The 27,761-nt window shown below is 46.1% G+C and overlaps 1 protein-coding gene across 2 annotated transcripts; it reads left to right on the forward strand.

Annotated features, from left to right (window-relative positions):
- Positions 1-50: 50 nt before the first annotated feature.
- On the forward strand, positions 51-27,706 carry SMYD1 (SET and MYND domain containing 1). Of its 2 annotated transcripts, XM_069014732.1 has the most exons (10): positions 52-1,673; positions 10,182-10,358; positions 11,004-11,217; positions 12,630-12,760; positions 14,514-14,552; positions 17,230-17,422; positions 20,832-20,924; positions 22,040-22,203; positions 23,736-23,904; positions 25,347-27,706. In XM_069014732.1, the coding sequence occupies exons 1-10, from the start codon at positions 1,537-1,539 to the stop codon at positions 25,503-25,505; spliced, it is 1,476 nt and encodes a 491-aa protein (XP_068870833.1). In that variant the 5' UTR covers positions 52-1,536; the 3' UTR covers positions 25,506-27,706. The 2 variants fall into 2 exon arrangements, with proteins under 2 accessions (XP_068870834.1, XP_068870833.1); XM_069014733.1 differs by lacking the exon at positions 14,514-14,552 and having other exon boundaries at positions 51-1,673.
- Positions 27,707-27,761: the final 55 nt, after the last annotated feature.

The following is a 27,761-nucleotide window of genomic DNA, read 5'->3' on the forward strand; positions in this document are numbered from 1 at the left end:
CAGTGTGGGCTGGGAGGCTCGTGCTGATGGCTCTGGGACAGCTCTGGCCTTCCTTAGGAGGAGTGGAGGTGTCTGGCTGTTTGTGGAAGATACTGCTCATAATCACATGAACAGCCAGATCACCCTGAATTTATGGAGCTGTGGATTGATACTGTTTGTGCTTGGCACACGCGGGCAGGCTGTAAGACAGGGTATTTGTTATGATACCAGACTTCATTTGCAGGCAAGGAACATTGCCAGAGGCTTTTAGCAAAAGGTGCTGAGCAGTTCTGTGTCTTGAAGAGCCCAGTGGTACTTCCCACTGCCTTGGAAATGTAAAGGATTTATTTTACTGCCACAGGATGTACAGGATTTACTCTCTTTATTTCTCTGCGTCTCACTTTTGCTGTTAATCAGGCAGATTTTTCTATGTAGCACAGAGATGTGGGAAGAGGTTTGTAATCATTCTTATCTGCACAGTTCTTAGAGATGGAGGAGGAAAGAGCATCAGGTTTCCTTGGGGTGGAGGGTGAGATTATCAGCAACCAGCCCAGGGAAGTCCTACTAAATGATAAAAAAGTGCTGAATGGCAATCTGGGCTGGGTTCAGCTTTCACAGTGAGGTTCACTCTTATATATGATGGCCTTTTCTTGTATCTCTCTGAACTTGCACTGGAGCAGAGAGTAAAGCCAGGACCTTGCTGCTTGTGACTTTAGTCTCTCTGGTGGACCCTTCTTTTCCACTCAGGTGGCTCAGATACTCTTCCTCAGCTGAGCACTGGAGGTGGGGACAGCTCTCAGCTGCTGTTTCAAAGAGGTTTAGTGCATCCAGGATGGTGAGAGGATCTGAGATGTCCTGCTTGTTCCTGCAGCTTGTGCTGAACTGCTGGTGTCCTTCCAGCTCCTTTCACACTGCTCTGTACATGCGCTGCCACTGGCATTTGGGAAGTGAATTCCTCTTTTCCTGGCGGTGACAGGATGCTGGGAATGTCAAGGCACGTGTTTCTCTGTTATCCCTGCCTCTAAACACCCTGTCCATGTCTTTGAGGGTAAAAATAAAGCAGCTTTATTTGATTTCTGGAAAAAGCCAGACGACAGTGCAGGGGTCAGAAAGAGACATCCCAGCCCTCCCCATCCCACTGTCTCAGCTGTTGCTTCCTGAGAGACAGAAGCATGTGGTCGCTAAAAATACCCTGCAAAGAGAATACACTCTCCCTCAAAGGGAGAGGATAAATTAAGCCGAGTTGTAATATATACAACTTCTTGTGGTTGGGAAAAACTTTTCCCAACGTTTTGGAGAGGGTTTTCCTAATGAAGCAGAAATCCCAGCCCTGTCCCATCCCTGCATAGGTCGGCGATATTGTGCAGAGGATCTCCAGCTCCTGCCTCTCCTGCTCCCACCTCCTTGTCCTCCTATGGGAATCGATGTGGTCAGGGGTGGGGGGAGACCAGCCCTCCTCTTATAAGCGTGGCCTTGCAGCACGTCCAAGTTGATAGGAGTGACGGAAGATTTGGCTTGCTCCAAGATACCCACCTCCCAAGCCTTGGGGTCCCTGGGATGACCAAAGGAGGAATGGAGTCAGTGGAAGTGTTCACAACTGAAGGCAAAGGCAGGGGTTTGAAAGCCCAGAAGGAATTCTTGCCTGGGGATGTCATCTTTGCAGAGCCAGCCTATGCAGCCGTGGTTTTTGACAGGTAAGAGAAAAGCGCTTGTAAAACTCAGAACGAAAGTAATCTTGCTGCAAAATTTCATCCGACTGGTTGTATAAAAGTTCGGAGGTGTCTGGATGACATCAGAGAAGGGATCGGAGGGAAGTCAGAAGCACTTCTCTAAAGACACATTCACAGCTTGTAGTGAATGTCCTTCCTGGGGCTCAGATCAGCTTTTTCACTTTTAGTATGGTGCAGTTTGTTTCCAGGGTGTGACCTTGCGAGGCGCTTGGTAACCTTTTAGAAGTGCAGTGAAAGTTGCATGTATTCAGTGCCTCACAAAACCAGCCCCATGCTACACTGCAGTGAACTGCTGGGAGTTAGTGTAATTCAGGTGCACAGGAATCTCAGACTGACTTTGCTGAAGTCTCTGATGGGTAATACATGATAAAAGTGAGTTCCATTGTGCCATCCCCAGCTGCACTTGCAACTTCATCACCTGCTGTCCTCAAGCTAGGAGTTGGTGGGGATCAGCAAGTGACACTGTTTGTGTTATAGAGATTTAGTATTTACAGCTGGCTGAGCTAACTGGAGACAAGTGTCTGCTTTTGCTCTTTCAAGAGACTGGTTTTAAATTTATGTTCACACTGATGTAGCCACACACTGAGTTCTGGTGCAAGGTTATTTTTCTTTTCTGCTGCTTGTTTTAATCACAACATTCACTCAACCTGCGCTGCTGGTGTGGCTGGTAGGTGCCCACTTCTGCCCTTTGAATCAGTGGGATTCACTTAAATAACCTGGAAGAGAAAAGATGCAAAGAACCGACTTCTATGTTGATCTCCTTTGGGCTAAATCTAAATTAAAGCCTCCGACACAAACGGAATTTGTTCAGCATTATAGCATGCTAACTGAGAATAGAATGTGGCCTGAATTTTTAAACTGAGGACTTAGATGGCAGCTGAAGGTTTCATTCTGAGCGTAGGAAAGTTGTAAGTGTTATTCAATGGCATCATGGTGAGTCCTGAGACTGAATTTTTAGCCCCAAACAGCCAGAAACTTTAATAAATACCCTGTACACTGAACAGGGCTGTGAGCAATTCTGCTTGGTTGAGTTTTCTCTGATTAAATCAGCTCTGTTAGCGAAGTCTGGGACACAAGTAGAGGTCATGCTGCTGTTTTAACACTGGTCATCTTGCAGCTGAAGCTGATCAGTGCCACTGTGTGATCTGACAGTAGCAGAGAATTGGGTATTAAATGGAGAGACCAAGACATAAGTTTTTTGTGTGTCTTTCACTGTTTCCTTGTCCTTTAACTGTCAGTGGGTGAACATGATTATGAATCTTTGCCATAGCAAGAATGACACCTTTAGTTTTTATTTTAATATGTCATTGCAGGAGCTCACATTAAAAATGTCATTTTTCACTTTAAATGTTGAGTTCTTGAAGTCTTCACCCTGAGCTCAATTACAAGAGTCGGTGACAAAATCATTTCTCCTTGATGTGTCCTTTTAGATCTCGTACTTCAGTTTCACTCATGTCACTAGCTGGAATTTTGTGGTGATTTTCTTCCGAAGTGCCTATGGACAATTATTTCTCTCATATGCCTTATTAAAAATACTTTTTTTTCTTAAACCACTGAAAACATTTAGTCTTTTGATGGTGGGTTAAAAACATTTTTTTCTTCTATGTGAAATGTTGCACCATGCATAGAGCAGAGCTGCCCATGCTGAAGAGCTACAGCTTCGCTGCTTTTTCAAATGTCACTTATGTAACATGAGATAAGGGCAGAAGTGATCACTGCATCAGCTCTTAGACTGCAGACTGTGTTTTAGGCTGAGGTTTCCAACAGAAAACCTCAGATGGGGGAGATGTGTTTCCCTGCTTCCCTCCCTTCCTCCCCATGCTGGGCTTGTTTAGCTCCCAGAGGGCAGGTCTAGAGGTTGAGCAGCAAGGAGTCAAGGTAAACACAGCCCTTCTCTGCAACTGCTGTGCAATAATAATGGATTCTTACCCTCCTGTGACACATTTCACCCCAAAGCACTGGGTATAGGTCAGTGGTGAAATGCAGTCCCAAAATCTCAGAAAGAGAAGAAATGCTTGTTGATTAGTGCTTGGCGTGGCATATCCTGGCCCTGAGATGTAATGGAAACACACATTTTTCTTGTGGAAATCCCCCTGATGCTTTTCTTACACACCCAGGGCTCTGGTTTTAAAGTTACCTCCTACTGCTGTCCCAGGGTATTCAATTGCATCAAGCCTCATTGAATTTATTTCTGTCAAAGAAGGGTTGCCTGCATCCTAGTATTCTTTATTCCTGCAAGAATAAATCCACACTTGGCCATGGCAGCTGATTTTACCCTGAAAGAACTGCTGTTGTCTCTGCATGGATGAAGAGTTCAGGGAAGAGGCATGTGCTTTTCCTTGTCCTCAAACACACATGTATAGGTCCTAAAATTGGTGTAGAGTCTACACTATTAAAAAGGGCCTCAGCCTGCACAGGCAAACCCAAAATCCAGAGTCCCTCATCCTAATTTGATTCAGTATCTCCCTTGTCTTGCTGAAAGCACTGTGTATGTGTACTATGGAAAAGGGATTTGATTATGAACGATTGCTGGGTTTAAGTGTTTGGCTCAGGTCCTACCAAATATGTGACCCTATTTTCCAGAGATCTCAGCTTTCTTTGTGCATAAAGACCACACAGAAGCACCAGAGTGCAGAGCTGGTCTCTACTTTGCAGCCCTTTGAAGAACTCAGTCCTTTGGGAAGTCTGTTCCCAGTCTGTGGATGTTGACCCCCTGATTTTGCTGTTGAAAGCTATATGGAAGGCAGTCGTAGTGCAGAGGTCAGTGATCTTCTGTGTGGCTGCATAGAATGTCCAGGCAAAGCAAAGGTCTTTTTGAGATTAGCAGGAGCAGCCCTGCAGAGATACAACACAGTTGTGCTCTCTAAAACACAACTTGAAATGGAAATCAGGCTGGGATATCAGCCACAGTTTACCTGGCCAATAACCAGGTGGTCAAGTTTAAAGTCAGCAACAAGTTACACGTGGGAGCTTTGACAAGCTGCCAGGCAAATAAAATGTGATATCTGTACTTACTGCCCAGAAAGTCAGACTCAGGGTTGCTGTCACTGCTGGTTACCTCTTCCACTGCTGGAAGCTTCTTGGAGAGGCTCTTCCAGGGCAACTGGATATCACATCACAGACTTCAGCCTGACTTAAATATGTAGATAGAGATAGATACACAGAGAGATGCGAGGAGCTGTTGAAGCAATTTGGACCTGAGGTTGTCACCCCACTGCACTTTATAGATATCTGTCTTCCAGTAGGAGGCTGAGTTTGAGAAGGTGTGGAGATTTTATTTTGCTAGGAAAAGGAGAAATGTTTCCTTTGACAAAACTCTATCATCAGATGTCCCTGCAGAGCATAAAACTGGACTCCTGTGTCCAGACAAGCGAATCCAACACTAAATGCTGACATAATCAGTGGAACCCTATAATGTGCAGTGAACACAGACATCTACCTTTGAGCTGAATGACTCTCTAGACCTCACTGAGTGTGGTGGTGTTACCTCTGCTCTCTCACACGGGGTACAGATGAGCACATCTAGGTGTCTAAATCTACAGGCTGCATCCCACTCTGGAAGCCCCTGAAGGTCACAGGGACCCTGAAAGTCCCTAAAGTCATTAAGGCTGGTGAGGGCTTGTACTCTTCAGACCAATGATGGTCATCTGAGCAGCAGTTTCTTACACAGTGTCAGAGAGTTTTAATCTAGAAGTACATAAAACTCAAAGAAAAATGAGGTTCCTATAAACATCAGCTCATAGTTAGATTTTAAGGCCAGGGTATGACTCACTAGGCTAACCCTGGTCATTGGAGGGGGGGTTGGACTAGATGACCTTTAAAGGTCCCTTCCAACCCAAACCATTCTTATTTTATGATTCTATAACTTTGTCCCTTAACCCAGTGTTTACTGGATGTTGACTCCTGTATCAAGCCTGTTACTTCTACCCGAATGAGAGGAGGCTGCTTAAAGAGATGGTGAATACTGATTAAAAGGGGGTGCAGAACTCTGTGTGATTTCCAGGATAAAGTGTAGACACAGCCTGATCTCTGTTTGATTCAGCCTTGCTGTTACCAGCTGAAATATTGCTCTGAAAACACCACTGTCAGGCCTGCTTTGCTCTGAAATAGAAGCAGTAAGCTGGAAATACATCTCAAGCAATTCTTTGCTTTTGTTGGGGTAATTTTTCAATTTGCAAAGCCCCTGAGCCTCTCACTGAAACTTTCTCTAATCCTTCCTCCCTCTTTGCTGTCTCCTTGAAGAGCCCAGGTCTCCTTTCCTCTGTCACCTTCATGGTGACAGCATTCCCAGTGCCTGGGCTCAATGTACTGTATGGAACCTTCTCCTCTGACACATCAGTTGGCTCTCAAGCCTGTAGGAGCTTACATTTCCTATAAGCAAGGGGATGCCTCATATGTCTCTGTCAGCCTTTGCCAAGAGAGGGTTTGCTCTTTAACCCGCGGGGTTTGAGGGACAGTAGTCAAGGAAAACAGTGTCATGTTGTGGAAAGCCAAGATCATCTGAAGATCTGCTGGATGAGTGATCTGCAAATTGCTAAAAACTGACATCATGCAATTTTTGCACTTCTTTTTGATGTATGAAAGAGGCTGAAAGCATTTTCCGAGGAAACATGGGGAGCTCTGTTATTGTAGTTGAAATGACCTAGAGATATAAGAAATCCAAAATTTTCCATAACAGCATGACTGAAAAGATTGTGGGAACAAATTTGCTGAGTTGATACTGCTAAAAACTGAGAGCTAATGTGATCATATTCACATTTTAAAAAATGTTCTGGGGTTTGATTTCTTTATTATTATCTCATTTGTTCAAAATTTTAAATAAAACCTGGGAGAAAACCTAGCTTTTTTAAAGAAAACCTCCCCCACACCTCTAAGAAGAGGCTGGGAAATCTTGTAATGAAAGACTAAAAATAAAATAGTCAAAAAAATTATTCTAAAATAAATCCTCCACTCAAATCAGAAAAATTAGGATATGTCATCCCTGGCATTTTAAAGGAGAAAATACTAAGGTCAAACCCTTTTTAAAGTAGCAAACCCATTCTTATGCTAATAATTAATCTTTAGGTAGCAGGTGCATTTCCTTGGGCTGTTGTTTTTAATGAAGTGTTACAGCCCCTACTTTGAAAGCCAAGGAGACTTTGCCTACATCTTAAGCTGTTCTTATGCTGTTCTCTGTAGCAGACTGAGGAGAGAACTGCCCTGCCAAGCAATAATAAGTAGGACTTAGGTGTAAGTTAGGCCATCTGTGTGTATCACCTGTGATGCACAGAATAGCATGAACCCATGTTAAACAGTTTGTGAGCTACTCACCGTGTCCATCAGCTACTCAATGAAATCCTCCTCTGTTCTTTGCACTAAAGCCATCTCACCTGGCTTTTCCAGGCCAGTGAATGAGATGTTGTGGGTGCTGGATGGCAAATGTTTGGGTTGTGCATGTCTCAGAGATGAGGCTAATACATTTCCTGTGACAGTGCTCAGCCCTCTGTCCTGGCAGGTCCAACAGACCTTAATCTGTCTGAATCCAGTCCAAGCAGCCACAAGAGATATTTGCTTCTTCTGCTTTCACTGTGAGCTGTGCTTGCAGGAGCCATGGTTTAGTTGCCAGTGCTGTTACCTCTTGCATTTGTTGGCTGGCACACTGAATCACTGCTTTTGTCCTTTAATCCTGCTACACCCAGGATTAGCTGTGGTTGTGCATCTCGCCTACCTAACTCCAGAGCACGTGAGCCCTTCAGAGTTCAGCTTGGCTGATGCTCGAGTGGGAGGCCAAGGAAACCTGAGTCTCCCCAGAAAGTCATTCAGTGAATCTGTCAGTGGCATCTGCCCTCTAAGTCAGTCCCAAATCCCTGACCTGGCAAGCTTGTGATGGGCTGGAGGCATCACTGTAGTAAAGATCCTGCTTTGGGGCAGGGTGAGAAGCAGTTCTCACTGTATGTGGAAGAGGGCAGTGATCACCTCAGAGGCCACGGCGTGCACAGACACAGCAGAAAGCAATTGTGTTGTTGTGTGGTAAAGCAAGGGAAGCTGAGCAGCAAGACCCAGGGGGTTCAAACCTCCAGGGTTCCTGGGTAGGTGCCACAGCAGAAGTCACCTCCCCAGGGTTCTCCCCAGGAACATTGAGGCTGCCTGGCCATGCAGCATCCTGATGTGGGGATGTGGGCTGCTCTCTGTACTGGGAGGAGAGGTCTGGGATACCTGAAGCCATTTTGGGTTGTGTTAAACACTTTCTAGACCAGACAGAGAAGGTTTTACAGACCAATGATTTCCACAGGCTGAGAGACTTAAATTTAATCTCAGGCTGCTTCACTTGGAGAACTTTAACACTGCAGAGAGAGGAGGCTGTGAGCACTGCGAGCCTTTGGTGTCTGGGTGTTGTCTGTCTCCAGGACAGATGGTATCAGAACCCAGCCTAGGGAGATCCCCACTCTGCCAGTCCCTTTTGGGGCATCCAGCTCTGAGCTCCTCTGACACAGCAGGAGTTTGCACAACTGCCAAGGGGCACCTGGGGGATTTAGGTGCTTGCAAATGCTTAAGCAATGTTAGTTGAAGATTTAGGCAACAGATCTCAAATACTTGTGTCTCCTGACTCTTACTGTTCCAAGAGTTGAGCCCAGGTCTCTGGAGTCCTGATAAAACACTGTATCAATAAATCCAGTCTTGTTTGACACCATTTTGGGGCATGGAGGATTCCATAATGGTTTTGTAAGAGATGCAGTATTTCTTACACCTGCCAGTCAGATTAGCCACGAGTAATTGTCTCTGCAGTTTCAATACCTCACGGGCTGTTCCTTTGCTTTCTCAGAAAGTCTTGTATAACTTTTTTAGTGCATTTCTGCATCTCCTCAGAAATGAGGGATTTCCAGAGCTGGTGGTAGGTTCTGCCAGCCAGGTTTGCTTTGGAAAATCTGGACACCCTGTGCAATAAACAGCAAAATGCAAAGCCAGCATTTCAGTATTTCTTGGTTCTCAGGGAGCAAACTGAGGGGAGAGAAGCACCTGTTGGAGGACTTGGGTTTTTCTGCACCATGCTCCCTTCCAACCTGTCATTCCTCTCTACAAGGAAACTTCTTTTTTTTTTTGCTTTCTGACTGCCCTTAAAACACCCCAGTGGCAGGAGGGACCCCCATTCCCCACGTGAGATATCTCCCTGTGCTTCCTGGCACGACGTAACCATGTGGGTTTTATCAGCTCTCTGGCTCTGCTTTGCCTTACAAGGAATGTAATCTCTCTTGCACCTCTCTGTCCCCCTGACCTGACAGCTGACAGAGCACAGCCTCACATTTCTCACCAGCTCTCAGCTTTTCCATTTGACAAAGCAGATTTGGCTGCATCCCCCTTCCCAGACATGCTTCCCCCTGCCCTGTCCCAGGTGCTTGCCTTGCATGGAGCTCCCTCCAGCACTGCTCAGTTGCCTAAACCTCATTTTCCAAACCTCATTTTTGCATGTGGTTTTGTCTGCTGGGGGTCATCCTGCTTTTAAATCAGTGGCCCTCTTTATCCTGCCCCCCCCAGCCAAGGCACACGGTAGATTATGTCAGCAGCTCACATATTTTCAGAGAAAAGAAAATGCATTTTAAATGTACTGCAATATAAAAATGCATATATATATCTATGGGTATAGTACAGAGGCAGGACAGTCTTTGGGCTGCATTCTCTGGGACTGTGAGTCTGATTCCTGCTTGTGACATATCCTCCTTATGGGATCATCAATAATTTTTTTATTTCCTCGTGCCTCAGTTTCCCCACTCTGTGTTATGGACAATGATAAATGTGCCCTAGACCATGAAGCCTCTGAGGTCCCTGAGCTTTTTGCAGTGAGGAGAACCTCCCTTCTGGCACCAGCAGTGGCTGAGTGATGGGAATTTAAATTCTCCTGTACTGTCAAGCCTGGCTGGAGGCCCAGAAGAAGTGGGCGGTTGCCTGGAGAAGCAGACAGCTGGAGACACCAAATCAGGCAGTGAAAAGCCTTCTCTAGCAGCAAGGGGAAAGTCCCAAAACTTTTTGGACAGGAGACCAAAGTGTCTCCTCCTCCTTCTCAGTGAATTAAGTTCTAGGAGCAACAGCTGGACATGTGAAGGGGCTTATGGGGAAGGTTTTCCCTCAGTCTGGGACCCTGGACACTCTCAGAGGGAGGATGTGAGGTCAGATTTCTTCAGCACTATCCTCTGACACACCCCTCCCCGGGCCTGGGTTACAATTACGTGCATACAATTGAAATCCTCTTTTGAATCCCCCAAAGATGAAATATCCCTTTTGAAGGGGTCCCAATTACTCCATGACCATTTAACTTACAGGAACAGCACTGAGCAACAACACGAGGATTAAGCTGGGTGGGATGTTTCTCCATCCTCCCCAAAAATCATGAAGAGTCCATTTCAGTGGCTGCAGGGAGCCCAGGGGTGCAAAGCTGGCGGGATCTTTGCTGAGCAGAGCTGGCCCTCGCTGATCCAACGTGTCCTTCTGTCCTTCCAGCCTGATACACGTCATCTGTCACACCTGCTTCAAGCGGCAGGAGAGGCTCCACCGCTGCGGGCAGTGCAAGTTTGCCTATTACTGCGACAGGACCTGCCAGAGAGCGGCCTGGCTCAACCACAAAAATGAGTGCTCTGCCATCAAGAGGCACGGCAAGGCACCCACTGAAAACATCAGGTGAGAGCTGGCCCCTGGCAGCCTGGGAGAGGACAGGGCATCCCGTGGCAAGGAAGAGCTGGGTGGTCTGATTTGGGCAGGGTGGAGGTGGGAGAAGGTTTAGGAAAGTCCAGGAGCGTGCTTGAGTTGAAGGGATAGGGACCTGGAGGAGCATCAATGGTGCAAAGGATGTGCTATTTTTTTTCTCAGTTCTGTGCCCCAAAAACTCTGAACATGGTGAGGCAAACCCACCCTGGATAGTTTAGAAGGTGTGGGAAACTGGGGAGTAGGTGGAAAAGTGAAAGAGGAGATGGGCTCTTCCCCAAGTTGCTTATAGGATACATTAATTTGTCTTCACGTTCTGGCCCTACCATAAGAAAATGAGAGGGATCCTCAAGGAAATGGGAGCATTTGTGGAGGGCTGAGGACCTGGGGGTCTGTAGCACTTCTCCAGGTGAGAACACAGGTGCCGGGACAAAACCCTGCATATCTCCCTTTCCTTCAGAAGGCTGGGGATGGTGACCATCCATCACCCATCCAATGCTGAGCCTGTCTCAGTCAGTCTGCCTGGACACCCTTTCCCCCTCCAGGAGATGAATTTTGGTGGTCCTTTGTTCTCTCCTTGTGGTGGTGGTGCTGTAACACCTGCGGCTGTCTCCTGGCCAGGCTGGCTGCCCGCATCCTGTGGAAGATCGAGAGGGAGGGCAGTGGGCTGTCCGAGGGCTGCCTGGTGTCCATTGATGAGCTGCAGAACCACGTGGACAGCTTTGGCGAGGAGGAGAAGAAGGAGCTGCGCATGGACGTGGAGAGTTTCCTGGAGTTCTGGCCACCCCACTGCCAGCAGTTTGGGATGCAGTTCATCTCCCACATATTCGGAGTGGTATGTTAGAGGGGTGGGAGTGCAGATGGGGGAGGGTTTGTAATGCCAGCTTTTGGGAGGAACTCTCCAGCAGGTCTGATTTGAGGATGGCTGACTTCATCCCATTCCCCACCTGCTTCTCCTCTGCACTGACACTGGGAAACTGAGGCATGGCAAGGGCTGAAACATTTTGTCTGTCTAAACATGCAGACAAATGGTTTGCTGAATCATAGGTGCTGCATTTTCATCACAAGTCCCACTGGGCATCTCTCTGCACCTGGGAGAGCTGAGAAAATCTAAATATATTTTTAGTAAATAAATCTAGAATATATTTGAATATAGCAGATCTGTTTTGGTAAATACATTAATATCTATTCATACTGTGTGCATTCAATTTTTTGCATAGCTGTAATATATAATAAAATCAGTAAAAAATACTAAATATATTTAATAATATCCATTACTAACTTGTTAACTACAAAGTTTGGTTCTCAGTGTAGCAGGGAGGGAAATTCCCGTTCAGGCTGAGCTGCTCTGCTCCCAGCCCTAGGTATCCCTGCACTACCCCCTCAGCTCCCAACACTGCCAAGAGGAGACACATGCTCTGCTCAGCCCTCTGCAGGGGCTGCTGTGCAGGACAAGCTGGCCTTTGCCAGTCCCAGTATAGGGAGAGGACACAGCATCCTTTGGTACCCACACCACAAAGAAAATCCAGTCCACTGGACACAGGGAGACCCTATGTGCTAGTGACCAGCACAGCTTCTCTGTGGAGAAGCAAGGAAGTACAGAAAATCTACAGAATCAGGTCACAAAGGAAATAAAACTATTAACTGGGTAAGATAATCAGTGGCTGAGTTAATTATTTCCTTTGGTTTATTTTATCACATTTTCTCTTTGCAGATATTGTTTATGCTTGTGGCTGAAAACTGTTCTGTTCATATGGGATAATAGTGTATCATATGGAAAAGTAAAATAATTCAGTCTTGGAATATATTTCATGCAAAAGTCATCCTTCTGAAAATTCACAGCAAAGAGTAGTAGCTGCTTTTTATGAACTTTGAGGGCAAACCAGCAAACATGACTGATGACCAGGCTGAATGCAGCAGTAAAGGTTAATTTCTAACTGATACCTGTTTCCATGAGTGTGAACTTTGCTTTCTGCTGGAATTGCCTCAAAATCATTTTCCTGTGACCTTTTTCTGAATTATTTGCAGGAACCAAATATAAGGAAATCAGTGCACAACCAAACCAAGTTTATCTTAGACCTCCCAGGTGAACACTGACAGCAAATACTCCATAATGTTTACTCAGCTCTGCCTTGGGCTGGTCCTTCTGCATGAGTCCTGCTTTGCTTCTCTTGATGTTTTATCCTGACTGGAGTGTTTCAACTTTTTCTCCTTTAACGCTTCTTCCTACCTGTGTTTTGGGACTAGATCAGCTGCAATGGCTTTACCCTCAGTGACCAAAGAGGACTGCAGGCTGTTGGTGTGGGAATCTTCCCCAACCTCTGCCAGGCCAACCACGACTGCTGGCCCAACTGCACTGTTGTCTTCAACAATGGCAAGTGAGTGGATTTCTTTTGTTTGGTGCAGCAGGCATGCATCCTAACAGGCACCTCAGCAGGCTCTGTCACCCCCAGAGTCAGGTCCCTGCTCCAGAAAATCTATTCATTCTTATTTCCTTCTCTAGTCCAGGAAAAAAAGCCCGAACAGTATTTTCTTGCTAAAGACAACCTGGTTTCTCTCCCTGTTATTTAAAAAATTATCATCTGATGCACTGACAAATACACCAGATTTGGCCCCAAATCCAGCAACCAGCAAAGAATTTTTCCATGGTTTCTTATCAGTTTTGTAATTAGACTCAAAATAGGTAGATAAAGTAGTGAGTAGCTGTTTAACTCACCCCTCATATTGAAGCTTCATTTATAGATAGTTAAGGAGTAATTCCATGTAGTAAATTATTAAGAATTATGCTGAGTCCACAGTCCAAGAGTTTCTCATAACCAAAGCTTGCAATCAGCTGTGTATCAGTATCTGCTGATGTGTTTATAACCATTCCTAACACAGCCCCCATCCAGTGAGAGTGTACCATCCCAACTAATCACTGATTAACTCTTTAGCAATGGGACATTAATGACAGAAGTGTTTGTTATCTGCAAGCAGAGTCACCTGCAAGTGCAGGATGCTCTCAGCCTCTGGGCATTCCCCATTCCCACCCAAGTCCTGTAAGAAAACCTCTGCAGGACAAGTGAGATGGAATAACATTCAGTGGGAAATGCAGGGATGTTTCAGCAGAGCTGGGAGTGGAGGTAGCCCACAAGAGGGGTGCTCTGCCCTTCCCAGTTTCCAAGCCATGACAGGTATAAACTGCTGTTGATTCAGAAAGTTGCAGTGTGTGCAAGACATTAACTGTGGGAAATTGCTTGCCAGAAACTGCACAGCCACAGGATTTCCTCTGAACTTTCCACCATGATTTTACAGCTACCTGTCTTTACTAAACTTTAGTGCTCTAATTTAACCCCCCCATCCCCAGTCTCTCCTTTTTTGACTAACACATTGCTTCTCCACTCCAGTTATCGCTGCTGGTTTTCCCTGATAAAACTACACCAGCATTTACCAAGCAGCTGGTAAATGAGCCAAGAGAAAACAAAACTGCATTAGGATTATTACCTTGGTGGGAAATACGGTCTGATCCAAAGTCAGTTTGGAGTCTGTACTGTGATATCCAGTTGCCCTGGATCGGATCCATAGTGGGGTGGTGGGAGAGCCACTCCAAACAACTCCCAGCAGTGGAGGAGGTAACCAGCAGTGATAACAACCCTGACTTTCTGGGTAAGTACACAAATAGCATTTATTTGCCTGGCAGCTTGTCAAAGCTCCCACATGTATCTGGTTACTGACTCTAAACTTGACCACCTGGTTATTGGCCAGGTAAATTGTGGCTGATATCCCAGTCTGATTTCCATTTCAAGATGTGTTCTAGAGAGCACAACTGCTGATGTCAGTGGAGACCTTTCTGTGCAGGAGATTTAGTCCCCTTGTTCCTGCCAAATGTCAGGAGCAGGTTTTGCACGTTCCCTGACCTAGACCACTCCTAAACTCACAGTGCCAGGGCAGTTCTTCATCAAGTCCTCTATGGCCCAGTGATGGACAGTTAGGTCCTGGCAGCTGCATAGCAAAAGGGAAGCTTTCATGCAGTGCCACAGGAGTCAGGAACAGGGAACTCCCTTGTCTCCTGTCAGTACAATGCTATGCCATGTACCCATTTTATTCATTGTTGTATGTGTGTAAACTGCAGGTGTTTGTTTTGTCTTTCAGTCATGAGGCTGTAAGATCAATGTTCCACACACAGATGAGGTGGGTTGGTCTTGAAAGCATCATTCTTCTCCCTGTGCCCCTCATGCCCTGTGTTTAATGGAAAAGATGCAAAGACCCCAAGGGGCTCCCTCTGTTTGCACCAAATTTCACTTTCCCTGTTTTTTAAAGTTCCCTCCTCCCCTGTGTAAAGCCCCACTAAACCCAAACCTCACTTAACTCTGCATTTTGTAGTAAATTAGAATGATAGTGGTAATACTATGACTGTCTTCCCCAGGGTGAATTCCCTGTCTGCCTTCCCACCCTCTCCCTTGGCTTCCTCTCTGTCACTATTTCCCCTCTCCACTTCTCATTTCTCCTCCCCTGACCATGGCAAGAGCATCAAAATCAGAACAAGGTCTGGCTAATCTTGTGCAGCCCAAAATAAAACCTTGCATATTAGGAGATGAGAAATGACTGTGCTACTGACACACTAAATACTCCACGTTTCTTCTGCAACAAACTGTGCCCAAGGAATATGTTGCCTACAGTAGCAGTACCATGAGATGTAGGTTTCAATTCCTTTTTATCATAATCCATAATTAATGTTCCACCTTTTAATGATGCCACTGTTACCTGATCCAAACTAAATAAATCACAAAAATATGTGCAAAAAAATGTCTGCTTAACTCATGGCATTTGGTATATTATAATCAGTGTTCTTAAGGGGACACTGTTGTGTTCTAAAATTTAATTTCAAGCAGGCATGTAGTTTCCTCAAAGAAGATGTGAAATACATTTGAAGTGCTCTTCTTCACAATTGAATCTTATTCAATACATTATAGATAGGGCCATAAAAAATGGGGCAAAAGCATTTCACTTCTGATTAGCATTGCTATTTGGGGCAATTTGAGTTTTGAGCTATCGGGCACTCGCTGTGCCTGTGCATGCAGCTATCAGGGTCCCTGCTGCTCATGGCAGACACTGGGGAAAGAGCCCTGGACAAGCTCAGTGGTGTGCTCCTGGCTGACAGTGGCTCTTTAACTACAGTATTTAAAATATGCCATGTGTTTCCTGGCTTACCCCAAAGGCAGTCAATCCCCTCCACACAAGGGATGGCTGCTTAAAATACTCCTACAGTGCTTGGGCTATCAGGGGCATCATGAAAGTCAGAGGCTTGATTTTGCTTCTCTGGTTGCATGACTCACTTCAATGAGAATCCTGTTAAGTGTGAACAAGAATGTTTATAGTGTAAACCTTTAGGATGGGAATTGCTCTTTTTTATGCACTTCCTCCTGGAGGAGCAGGTTGCACCTCTCTCTGTCTGGCATTTTCCCGTGGTTGTGACATGACTAATAGCTGCCCTTTGTGACAATGGCATGTTTAGTGATAAATTTTGTAGAAAATATGTTGCTGTTATGACAACACCCAGAGAAGGTCAAGACCAGCTGAGGAGAGGAATTTTGACAGCAGCTTTAGCAGAGCTGGAAGACTCAGAGCAACACCCATGGTGCTGAGAGCCTGTAACAGGGATTCCAAGGGAAATAAAAGGGAATTACAGGAGAGCTACAACCCCTTTGCAAAATCATGATCACAGAGAATAAGTCATGCCCTCCCCAAAATACTTACTTTTAATGCACCTGGTGATACCTGTGAGTCGTCTGCCACCTCTGCCTTTAGTGAGGCTTTTGTTGGGTTCCACCTAAAGCACCTCATGTTCAGATAGGAGCCAGCAGGTCCCCCTGAGGTCCATCTCAGGGCAGACATGGACATTAAACACACTGTTGAGCTCACTAGTAGTTGGGAGAGGAGATGGATACAGAAGAACCACCTCACAGTTTGCAGTTTGCATATGATGGATTTTTTCCCAATTCTGGCCAAATTCTCCAGCGTGTTTAGCCCCTGCAGCTGAGAGATGGCCCAGAGTAACTGGGAGATTCAGTGTGTAGAGTGAAACAGCACAGGAATAGTTCTGAGTGCCCACATTATTTAAGACCTTTTGCAGGGAATGACATGACAGAAAGGCAGGTACAAAGGTTTGGCTTTCCAAATCCTGTCATCAGGGGCTAGCCATGGATTTCAGTAAGAGACTGGCAATTGAATTGTGGTAATAGGTCAAATGAGCTATTTGAAAATAGACTCTTTCCAGATAATTATTTCTAAGCTTTTATGTGGAAATGCATGAACATGGTGAGGGCATCTCTTATGCAGCACCCAGGGGGAATTTGCTTAACTTTTCAAAGTGAAAACAATACCGAAGGCAGCACAGCTCGGGATCTGGGAGTATAGCCAGGGGTGTGTGGGTAGCATGCAAAGCAGTACTTAAAAAAAGACCCCAAATCCAAACTGAGCTTTTTGGTGTGTATTTCTGATCTCAGTGGGGTTTTTTTCTGGTGACATCTCCTGCAACAAAATAAAAGTCGATGTCTAGGTTCAGCCCCCATCTGGATAAATTAATGAAGCCATAACCTGCTTATAGCTCAGACCTTTACATATCCCTGCCAGGGACTTGCAGAGGGGCAGCAAAAACTGGTGTGAGTGTGTTCTTGCTCTGTATTCAGTCAACCAGACTGCTGTTCACCTCTGCACTGCCTCCCTGAAGACTTAAAGCAGTGCCTTAGGGCGAGGGCTCACCTCTGCAAGGCAGGGCAGGCCACAGGATTTGCTCCTGATGGCTCCGTGGCTCCACTTCTGCTTCTGCTGCTTCTCCAAGTGCACATCCCACCTCCTCTGCCCTCAGGATCGAGCTGCGGGCTCTGAACAAGATTTCTCCAGGGGATGAGCTCACTGTTTCCTACGTGGATTTCCTCAACCTGAGCGAGGAGCGGCGGAAGCAGCTGAAGAAGCAATATTACTTCGACTGCACGTGCGAGCACTGCAAGAAACAGCTCAAGGATGACCTGATGCTGGCAGTGAAGGCAGGGGAAAGCAAGGTATGGTTTGTCCTGCTGTGTCCAAAGCCAATGGTGGCTGCATCTCCTCCACCAAGGTGTCTGCAGGTCTCCAGGACTGTGGTTTCTCAGCACGGGGACACTCTCGATAGGAACAGAGTCAGATTTTGGCAAAAGCATGACTAATGCCAGTGTGTAAAATGAGAACAGAACTGAAGCTTGATTGGACACACCACCAATTCAAGTCCACCATGCAAGGCCAGCTTAATCCTTACTATGCAAGATAAGTGCAGCTTTTAATTTAAAGAAGCCCCCAGAAGGTGCCTTTAACCTAAAAGTCCATCAATAGACAGAATGCAGGAATACTGGAAAATTAGGTCTAGAGCTAAGAAAAATGCTGGCATTTAGATTGTAGTTGGGTTTTTTTTGTTTGTTTGGTTTGGTTTGGTTTTTTTTTTCTGAGAAACTGCAAGGGAATCTACATTTTGAGCAGCAGAAAGAGCAATGTGTTGCAGGTGGTTGTGATGACAGGACTGTTTGCTGCTGAAGCTCTGTGGTTTGTACCATCACATTCCCAGGAATGTGGGAAGCCTGAACGTGCAGTCCCTCTTTGCAAAGGCCTGTCACAGGGAGTTTGCACCATCGCTTGACGTTTCTGTGTGGTTGCTGTGGGCAGATTGACTGTCAGGAATTAACATGTTTAAGTGCTCATTTTTAAGTAATCTCTCTTTCCCTTGGAGGTCTCACAAGTCATTGAGCAGGAGGGTATAAGGCTGTGTCTTGCTGTTGGCAGTGGGAAGTGCTCCTTGGTCAACTGCTTCAGTTTATGGGTGTGCTGGCAGCTCTAGGAGTTTCTTTTTAGTTTCTCTACCCAAGGATATAATTGCTCATAGGTTTGTGCTCTCTGGCAGTGTTAGCTTGGGGGGTTTTCCTCCTGCAAGCCTTATAAAATGTATAAGGGAAGGGAAATCAAGGCAGGGCAATTAAATATGTCATCAAGTCATTGATCTGCACTGTTGAGCAGTCACACCATGAATCACAGTGCAGCCCAGGGAATGATGTGGAGCAGGTGGGAAACCAAACAGAAAAGGTGGGATGAGGAAATGTGACCTCAGACCAGCAGTGCCACCAGGAGAGGCCCAGTGAGAGGCACCTTCCTGGGAAGGAGCACAGAACCCTCAGCCTCCCACTCAGGAGGTGCCAGGAAGCCAAGCTCAGTCTTGTAACTCTTCTTTCAGAGAGAGGGCAGCCAGGAAAGGCTGATTATTGCAGAGTGTAAATCTCTCCTTGAGAAAGGTTTAGAGAAGTATTATCAAGCTGATATAAGGGAGCTCCCTTATGGGAGATAGGACATGGGATAGAGGAGACCCTTTCCTTGCTGGGTCAAATTCTGTAGAGCAAAAGACCCTGCTTTATAACTCCATTTTAAATTATCAAGCTTCATTTTACACCTAATCCTGGCTACTGTACTTCTCCACTTACAATATAAAGCTGTCCCAGAGCTCAGTTCTCTGATGCAGAAGGATTTTTATCTGGCTTTTCTGCAGAAATATTTTTGAACACATTCCCCAGTAGACAGCATAAAAAAATTCCAACTCTCATTCAACACCTGCTGTCAAGCCTTGACTGAATGGTGAAACCATAAATTACAGAATGATTTGGGTTGGAAGGGACCTTTTAGACCATCTCCTTCTGTCTGCCCTGCCATGGGCAGGGACACCTTCCACTAGGGATGCACCATCCCCTTTTGGTGAGCATTAGAGGTGCTGTGTGGCACACAGCAGGAAAACACATGCTTCTGGGGGAATGTCCTCCACAACCTGAAGTGCTTGTGCAGAAAAAGCCTATTAGCATGCAAGGTACATGATTTCAGCTATTAAAAATACACCCCATCCACAGACAATAAGGATCCAGGCTGATCTCACCCACAGAGCACGTCGGCTGGGTCGCATTTCCTGAGTTCAGGCACGCTTGCCTGGGAGCAGCAGCGCTCACAGCTGCTTGGAAAAAGTGCTAGGAATACATGGGAGATTGACAGCTTCCATCCTCAACAGCTGCTTTGACCTCCAGTCCTTCACCTCTGGTTCCAAAGAGTTGCAAAGTTCCCATTGTTTATAATGGCAACAGACTTAAAAGTCCAGTAAAGGCAAGGGAGGATTTTTATTAGACAAAGCCACCATGGAAATGCTGTTTAAGGTCCCTATTCTGGGAGTCTTGACTCAGACAGCCCAGCACTGATGTTAACATTGCCTTTGGATGTACTCTGTGCCCCAGGGTACCCTGTGTGCTGCTCAGACAGCTGCCCAAATCTGATTAGCTACAATAGCTTCAGTATAAGACTATAGAAAAATAAATTATAACACAAACGTATCCATAAATAGATGGGTGGTAAATGGCTCTGAAAACTACTGGTTTTCCCTCAATACTAAACTTTGAAGAGGATTTCCCAACTAGATGAATTTCAGATTCTTCAAAAGTCTAATTGACCAGGTGTGGGGAAAAAAGACAACAGGAGAGTCCTATAGTCCTACAATCTTTGCATCCTTCATTGCAATGTTGGGTCTCTGCTTTTGATCTACACCCAGAGGTCCTTCCTGGCTGCTGGCTCTGCTGTGTGTCTCCACACCAGGCTCTTCCCAAAAATTCCTGGAGTCACGTGATTGTGGGCTGATTTCAGGTGTCTCATTTGTGAAAAGGAAGGTCATGATAGCTAGAATAGATGGAAAATGCAAACTTGAAGGGCTCAGAGAAGCAGAAGATGAATGGTTGTGCTGGATATTATGTTATATTTCAGTATTAAAGGAAGAAAGAAGAGGCAGCTAATTATGAGCTCATTAGTGTTTTGCTAGGTGTTCCTAAATGTGCTTCACGTCTCTAAATGCATGGTGAAACACAAATTTCTTTGAGGTGTGCAGGAAAACACATTTCCCTCTCTGGGTGCAGCTGGAATCTGAGCTCAGCCATCTTAGGGTGTTTAGAACTAAAAACAGCAATTCTCAGGGTAGGTAAAATTCAGGGATCTTTCCTATTCCACCCATCTCTTACTCAAGAGCCTCATTTCTCTCAAGCAGCTGCACTAGGAACACCTGATACTCACCAGCTGGTGGCTTTCACAGCCTCTTTGGTATCTCACAAGACCTCTCAGTGGCAGGGTGAATTTCCAGAGGGGAGGAGTGGCAGGGAGAGTTGAGGAGCCCAGTCACACTTGTCAGAGACATGGTTACTACCCTGACAGGCAATACTCTCACTGGAGTCAGCAGGACCCATTTCAGCTCATTTCAGCCTTGGGCAGGTCGAGGGACACGCTGGTACTTTCATCCAGCAGTAGGAATTGGGTGATGTGGGAGACGTCCCATTAAGCTGATTGGGGCCAAGCATGCTTTCAACCAATATATTTTGGAAGTGTGAGGCAGTGCGTTTTCCTCATTGGTTTTCCTAATGTTGTCCCCAGCCCTCTGCAGACACGGTGAAGGAGGTGATCCAGCTCTCCAAGGACACGCTGGAGAAGATCAACAAGGCCCGCATGGAGGGACATTACCACGAGGTCAGTCCTGGTCCTTTTGCTCTCTTGCTGCACACACACTGCCCAGGAAAGCAGGCCTTGTCCCCCTCTAATTTGGGATTTATGGATGGAACAACCTCTCCATTGCTGCCACCTGAATATCCCCATGTGCTTCCTGCCCTCCTGGAAGCTCAAATTGAAGAAGCTGACACTGGTTTCTGCCCTCTGTAAAGGACAACCATGTCTAAGACATCCCAGACTAACTTCTTTTGTAGTGATGGCACAAGGAGATTCAGGTGACTTCAAGCACCTCTGACTGACACGGGTGTTGAACCAAGGGCCTCCTGGGTGAAAATCATGAGTTACAGGGCAGGTGTAAGAAGTCAGTTCTGCCAGGTAGCCTCACAAAAAGAAGTGGGTTTGAGAGTGGGACTAGACTGTCAGGGGTCTTTGCCTGTGTTGATCTCTTCAGCACCTTGTGTTGCTCATTTGTCAGGTGCTGAGAATAGGTGTGTGGTTTGGTAGAAACATGTCCCACCTGGGGCCCAGGCTACAAAAGCAATGGGTGACAGAGCTCAAGTAATTTCTTTTTTTCTCCCTCTCTTGCTCACCCAGGAAAGATTTAATTGTTCTCCTCAGAGAGTACTCCAGGTTGAGTAACAACCTCTGGGTTTTAACTGTCTTTGGGAAAAGGCTGAAGCCTACTGCAGAAATCAGGACACTGAATCCTGGCTAGGTCAGGCATGGAACAGTGCAGCTCTGTGTCTCCAGCCCCAAGGGGTCATTGAAAGTATTCCTGTCACCAACTGCTTTCAGGAGGCTGGGTGGATGGCACTGGGCTGTAAGAGTCCTGTAGGCACTTGGTACCTGACAATACCCAGCCTCCTGGAGTCTTTCTTCTGAGCAGAAGACATCACGTTTTCCTCACCAGTTTTATGAGTGTAACCTTGGAGAGAAAGCTTTGAGTGCCAATCATTTTGCTAGGCTGATGTTTCTTAAGAAATCAAAGCACATCCTCTCTTCCCCAATCTTCACAGAGGCTGACTTGGCCTCTGGGACTGGTAAGGACTGTCCAAACCACAGGGCTTTGGTGTGGCAGCTTCAGGCCCAAAGTTGCTTGGGCTTACCCTTCCTCTCCCTGCTTCCTCCACGCTCAGGTTGTGAAGCTGTGCCGTGACTGCCTGACAAAACAGGAGCCTGTGCTGGGGGACACGAACATCTACCTGCTGAGGATCCTCAGCATTGCCTCCGAGGTGCTCTCCTACCTCCAGATGTTTGAGGAAGCAGCTGACTACGCCAAGAGGATGGTGGATGGCTACTTGTGCGTCTGTGCCCTACTTCTGCCAGCTCTCTGTGCTCATGCAATGTTAAGCTGTGTGTTACAGGAATAATTTTCTTAATCTGTTCCCATCAAGGCAGTGGTGATGAAATTCAGATGGGGACTTTTTTGTACCACCAGACAGACAGAGACCCCTTCTTAAATGCACAAGAGCTCCCAAACACCTTGATGTACTAAACTGGAACTGGCAAATGGTTTAGGAACATCTTTCATTAGCCTTTTTGTTTGGTCTCAGAAGCATCTCAAGGCTGCCCTGATAGCAAGACACAGAGCCTGGGTGCAGGACAGAGAGGCGGTGACTGCAGGAGATGGCCTGTTCCCTGCACCCTGCAGGAAGGAGAGGTCAAAGAGGAAAGAGAAGCCATGTCAAATGGCTGTCACTCGAGACATCCCCTCACTCTTGAATAGTACATGGGTTTTGTCTTGGCTAATTCTATAGTCCTGTGCTAAAAGCTCAGTGAGAATAAAGAAATTCAGGTTTAGTTCACCTAGATCCAGGGTAAATCTCACATTAAAAATTAAGTGCTTTATTATTACTGAGGTTTTATGACAGGAATGATGAATATTTAACAGGGAAAAAAAAAAGAAAAATAATGGAAACTATAGAGAAGAGAGAAAAGCCCAATTCATCATATCATTCACTCTCCTGCTGAGACCATCTCACACTCATTGCCTGTCTTTTTGGTCAGTTCTACTCTAAAAAGCCTGTGATATTTTGTCCTTTTGCAGAGGGGTGACAGAGTCACCTCCCTGGCTTGCAGGCCTGACAAGCAACTTCATGTCCCAGCCCTGGCACTGAACTAATTGACTGACACAGAGGAAATTCCTTCCCCTCCGTGTTCCTCAGTTTTTCAGGCCACGGTGAGGACCATGATAGTTTCCTTTCTTGCTTTAAGTGCCGATTCAAAATGCCAAATAAGCCCTTGAGGGCAGGTTTTCAGCTAAGTCCAAGCAGCTTCTAACTCTGCTTCAGCTTTTAAAGTTGGATGCAGAGGAGCGGTTTCAGTCTTCCCACCTTAGGCACTGACAATTCCCAGGTGTAGGGATGCATCTGCAGAGGGTGAGATGAACATTTCTGGAGTTTCTGGAACCACCTGTTTCTCTTCCCATTTTGAATGAGAAACTGGTGATTTTTGCATTTTCACTGCTCCAAGTCTGTCAAGTTAAGTTGGTGCCACCTGAGCTGTGGGGTCAGATCTGGGTTCTGTTTGTGCCAAAATAATGACAGAGATGGGTGTTCTCTTGGCATAAGATGACAGACCTTGGCTTTCTGCAAGCCAGGTGTTGAACTTTCCCAGTTCACATCCCATCTTTCACAACTTGTGCCCCTGTACAGCTCTGTCCTTGAGTAATACGTCCCTGACCCTTTCTAAGAAGGGAACATTTCAGGGGAAAAGGCTGCAACAGGCTCTTCACCTGAGTAAACTATCTGCTCTTTGGCAAGCGTATCATGTCAATGACACTTTTGGGAACCCAGATTTCTCCTGAACTAAAATTACCCAATGTTTTTCCAGGAAAATATACCATCCCAACAACGCGCAGCTGGGGATGGCCGTGATGCGGGCAGGAGTGACTCACTGGCACGCTGGCCTCATTGAAGCTGGCCATGGCTTGATCTGTAAAGCCTATGCCATTCTCCTGATAACCCATGGACCTTCCCACCCAATTACCAAAGACCTGGAGGTAGGTGTCATCTCCTGTCATCTCTATTCTCTATCTGGGCAAGATTAGAGTCAAGCTGTGGAAACAACCATGCGTAAGGGCTGAGAGACATATTAAGTGCTGACTGCTTCATACTAGTGCTGTGGTTTTACCTAGGTTATGTTATATTCTGCTGGGAAATGCATGTCCTTTCTTATTGGAAATTTTCTTCCCTGAAAAATACCTCTTTTTCTGCACCAGAACATACATGAGAAATGGCAGCTGAGCCCCTGAATCTTCTTTGAAACTGCTGTGCCCAAAGACAGAGCCTCCTATCCTTTCAACAGCCTGATTTCACTGCTCTCAGATGGATGACATTGCATTTTGAGTACATCAAATTTCATATGGTGGATGTGCCCAGTTTACCACCTGATTTTCTTTATTGGTGTCTACTCTTCTTTATTTACCACTCCCCATTCCTCCTAAGCAGCAGTGTATTTTTTTCCTCAGATGACTGATGGCTGCATTTCCTAGCTTAGAGTCAAGATCTGGAGATCCCAGGGAATTACATCTGCTCAGATTGAGGAATTACTTACAATTTCAGCTGGGAATCTATCATTTCTTTAGCCTTTAATTCACTTGATGTGACCTGTTGGCTTTATAGCATTCTCCTTTATTACTCCCCAAAAATTATAGGATACCAGATGAAATCCTTTATTGATGTCTTAGTCCCCATATAGCAGAGCTATAACCTTTATTAGTGCAGTTTTATATCTTCAGAAAAATTCATATCTACTACCTCAAGCCAATCTGTTCACTGTTTCCATATGTGTAGCAAAGGATGAGACACAGCACCTCCATTTCTGTGTTTCCTTTCACACTTTAGGAGGAAAATAGCGGATATAAGGCACATGCTTATCTCTGTGCTCCTAAACAAAGGGTTGAATAAATGCACAGAGGGGTGTAAAAATGTATCCTAAAACCCCTTCTGATCCTCTGCTGTAATGCAGCGCTAGGAATGACTCTGATGATGATGAATTCTGGGGTGTAAAGGGTGCAGCTGTGGGACTGAGCATCCCTCTCCTCCCACCTGAGGTGACCCCCACCCTGGTGATGGGCCACCCCAAGGGCCAGGCCCAGGGTGTGGATGGGAACTGCACTCATTCCCTGGCTCTGCACAGCATCACCTCTAGGTTCTGCATCGGTTTTGGGAGCATGAGGCTTCCCAGTAGCCTGTGGAAAAGCTGCATGCAGGAAAGGCTGATGCCTCCCTCAGTACACAGGCAAATGGGGTTGGAGAAAGAACAGAATATCTGTGTCCAGTCAGCTTTGGTCCTGCTGGTAGGACACCGAGGGCACGGTGCCTCAGTCATTGCATGGCCTAGGACATCCCCTGGGGACAGTGCCTGTTTTCTGGCAATGTTTTATTCACTTGCTTCGAGGTCCTCTGCCTCACAGGGTTTGTAACCTGCTGTGTCCCTCAGGTCATGCGTGTCCAGACGGAGATGGAGCTGCGCATGTTCCAGCAGAATGAGTTCATGTATTACAAGATGAGGGAAGCTGCCCTCAAAAACCAGAAGATCCAGGTCATGCCCGAACCCAGCAATGAGAATGCACCAAGCCTCTTCCACAAAAAGGAATAAACCCTGAGCTTGACACCAATTCATGCCTGCTGGGTAACATCACCTGTGGCACTTCCAAACATTGGGAATATGATACAACAGTGTGATATATCCATAAGGACTGTTTCCAGTGGCACAAGTCTGACAGCATGGACCTGCTGGGGGAGCATCCTGAAAAATCTTCAGAGGGCTTAAAGCAGAAGAGATCCTGGCAGAAACAACACTCTTTTTCTATCACTAAGGCATTAAAAATCAAAGCAAAAAAACCCTGTTATAAAATTATTTACATTTTTATTGGAAGCCTGTTTCTCTGTACACAAGCCCTTATTCTGAATTCTTTTGTTAAATTTTAATTGATTTTTTTCCTAAGGGGTTTTATCGCTTCCTTGGGATGATACAATTTCTTTCCAGTAGTGTCCATGGGATGGTAGAAGTGGGAAGCCATTTCCAAGAAGTGTTGTGTACACCTGTGGGCAATGAATGCAAACTGACCAAGACCCACAGGTGGTGTTTTGTGTTAAATGATATTTTTCTGATGAAAAACTGCTGGAAAATGATTCCGCAGCTGGCACAGGTGCAACATCAAACTGTAGGCTCTTTGCAAGTGAGACTAAGTGGAATTCTGACATCAAGATAAGTTAATTGGGATAAATTATTCTCCTTAGTTACAAATCAGAAAATGTCTGTAGTGATGGACATGGGGCCGTGCCAGAAGCCACTTGCTGTGGTTTGATGCACTGGCTTTGTGGATTGCTCTAACTGGGCAAGCAGTTTCCAAGGTGGGCATCTACCTTTGTTCACCTTCAGGGTGAGCTGGGGGCTCTGATGCATTTCAGCACCTGCCTTTAGACTTAGGTGCCTAATCAACAAAAAACTGAGGAAAAAAGGATAGTCCATAGATCAGCTGCCAGTGGACAGCCAACAGAACTAAGGAGAAGTCTAATGACTAAAGCTGGATTTCTAGATAAAAAAGGGATTTGCTGTCTCACCATCTGTCTCAAAATCCTACTGATTTCCTGCAGACTTTCAGTGACGTCCAGGAGAGGAAAAGGTTTATTCAGGAATCCCCTACCTGCTCTTCAGCAGCGTAGAAAGAAAACAAAACCAGGGCTTTTCTTCTCTGATGTTTCTCAGTGATTTTGCTGATGCTTCTCCAGATCTGAGTTCACTAAAAACCAACATCTGCTTTTCAGGCACTGTTCAGCTAAGCCCTTCCATTTGTCTGTGAGGTGCCTCTCTGCTGCCCTGTGTGACAATCCATACTGGTTCAGTTCTTGGCCTGAGGATCAATGTTGATCTGTGACATGAAAACCTTTCCTGGGCAGAGAGGAGTCCTGGCAGAGATGCATGTGAGAACAAATTGGTCCTTTGGTGGCATGTGTTGGGGTTTCAGAAGGAGGTGGGGGAGCATTTGTGGTGTTTTCCTAACATCCTGAGCAGCTTTGAGAGGTTGTAAGAACATCATCCCAGCTAGATGTATCACACAGCCATGTATTCATTTCCCAGTGACAACTCCCTATCATCATCCAAGCACCAGCCTTGGAAAAGGCAGATAAGAGGGAAGAGTTTTCTTTCCTGTGTGCAGCAGAAAACCGCATCTCCATTTGGCCTGAAGTGCCAAGCAAGAGCATGGGAGATGAGTTTGCTCCCTCTGTCTACACTGAGAACAACCAGCCCATCTTCTGCCAGGAGACAAAACCTGTATTTCACCCTGGAAGAAGTGTTTAATTGCAGTTCAACCCAATTTATCAGGAGCAGCTTGGGGTGAAACACACACTGGCCACCTGAAGGGAGTTTGTGGCCCTCCTGCTGGTGGGAAGGGGTGAGGAGGAGATGAGGATGGGGTGGCCAGAGCCTATAGGGATGGATCCTACTTCAGAGGTGTGAGGATGAAGACAGCAGCTGCTAGCCCATGCTGGGTGCTTCCTCAAGGCAGCTCTCCAAACAGGATCACTGGCACTTCCTTGACTCCACCTAAACCACCCCATTCTTTGGCCCTGCTGGTCACTCTGGTCACCTGGGCCATGTTTGTAAGGAAAGGGAACAGAGTCCTTCTCCTGCCCAGTGCTCCCCACCCAGATCAGCCATGGGTGCAGGACCTACTGGGACATCCCCAGCAGGATGCTGGCACCTGACCCCAGGAAAGGGCTGGAAGAACACTCATCAGCATGGGTCACTCAGTAGCTCTGAGCCTGTGCCCTGCCTCAACTCCATTCCCCAACCTCAGCACACCCTTAGCTCAGTTTGTTGCCCAATTTCTACCATTGCTTCCATGAG

The sequence above is a fragment of the Aphelocoma coerulescens genome, chromosome 4 (genome assembly GCF_041296385.1).
Source record: "Aphelocoma coerulescens isolate FSJ_1873_10779 chromosome 4, UR_Acoe_1.0, whole genome shotgun sequence".
NCBI classification, from domain to species: Eukaryota; Metazoa; Chordata; class Aves; order Passeriformes; family Corvidae; genus Aphelocoma; species Aphelocoma coerulescens.

Coding starts and splice junctions, on each gene's coding strand:
- SMYD1 (XM_069014732.1), top strand. CDS start 1,537: ATGACCAAAGGAGGAATGGAGTCAGTGGAAGTGTTCACAACTGAAGGC. Junction 17,423..20,831: donor TGAAGGCAGGGGAAAGCAAG/GTATGGTTTGTC, acceptor TGTTGTCCCCAG/CCCTCTGCAGACACGGTGAA. Junction 23,905..25,346: donor CAATTACCAAAGACCTGGAG/GTAGGTGTCATC, acceptor TGTGTCCCTCAG/GTCATGCGTGTCCAGACGGA.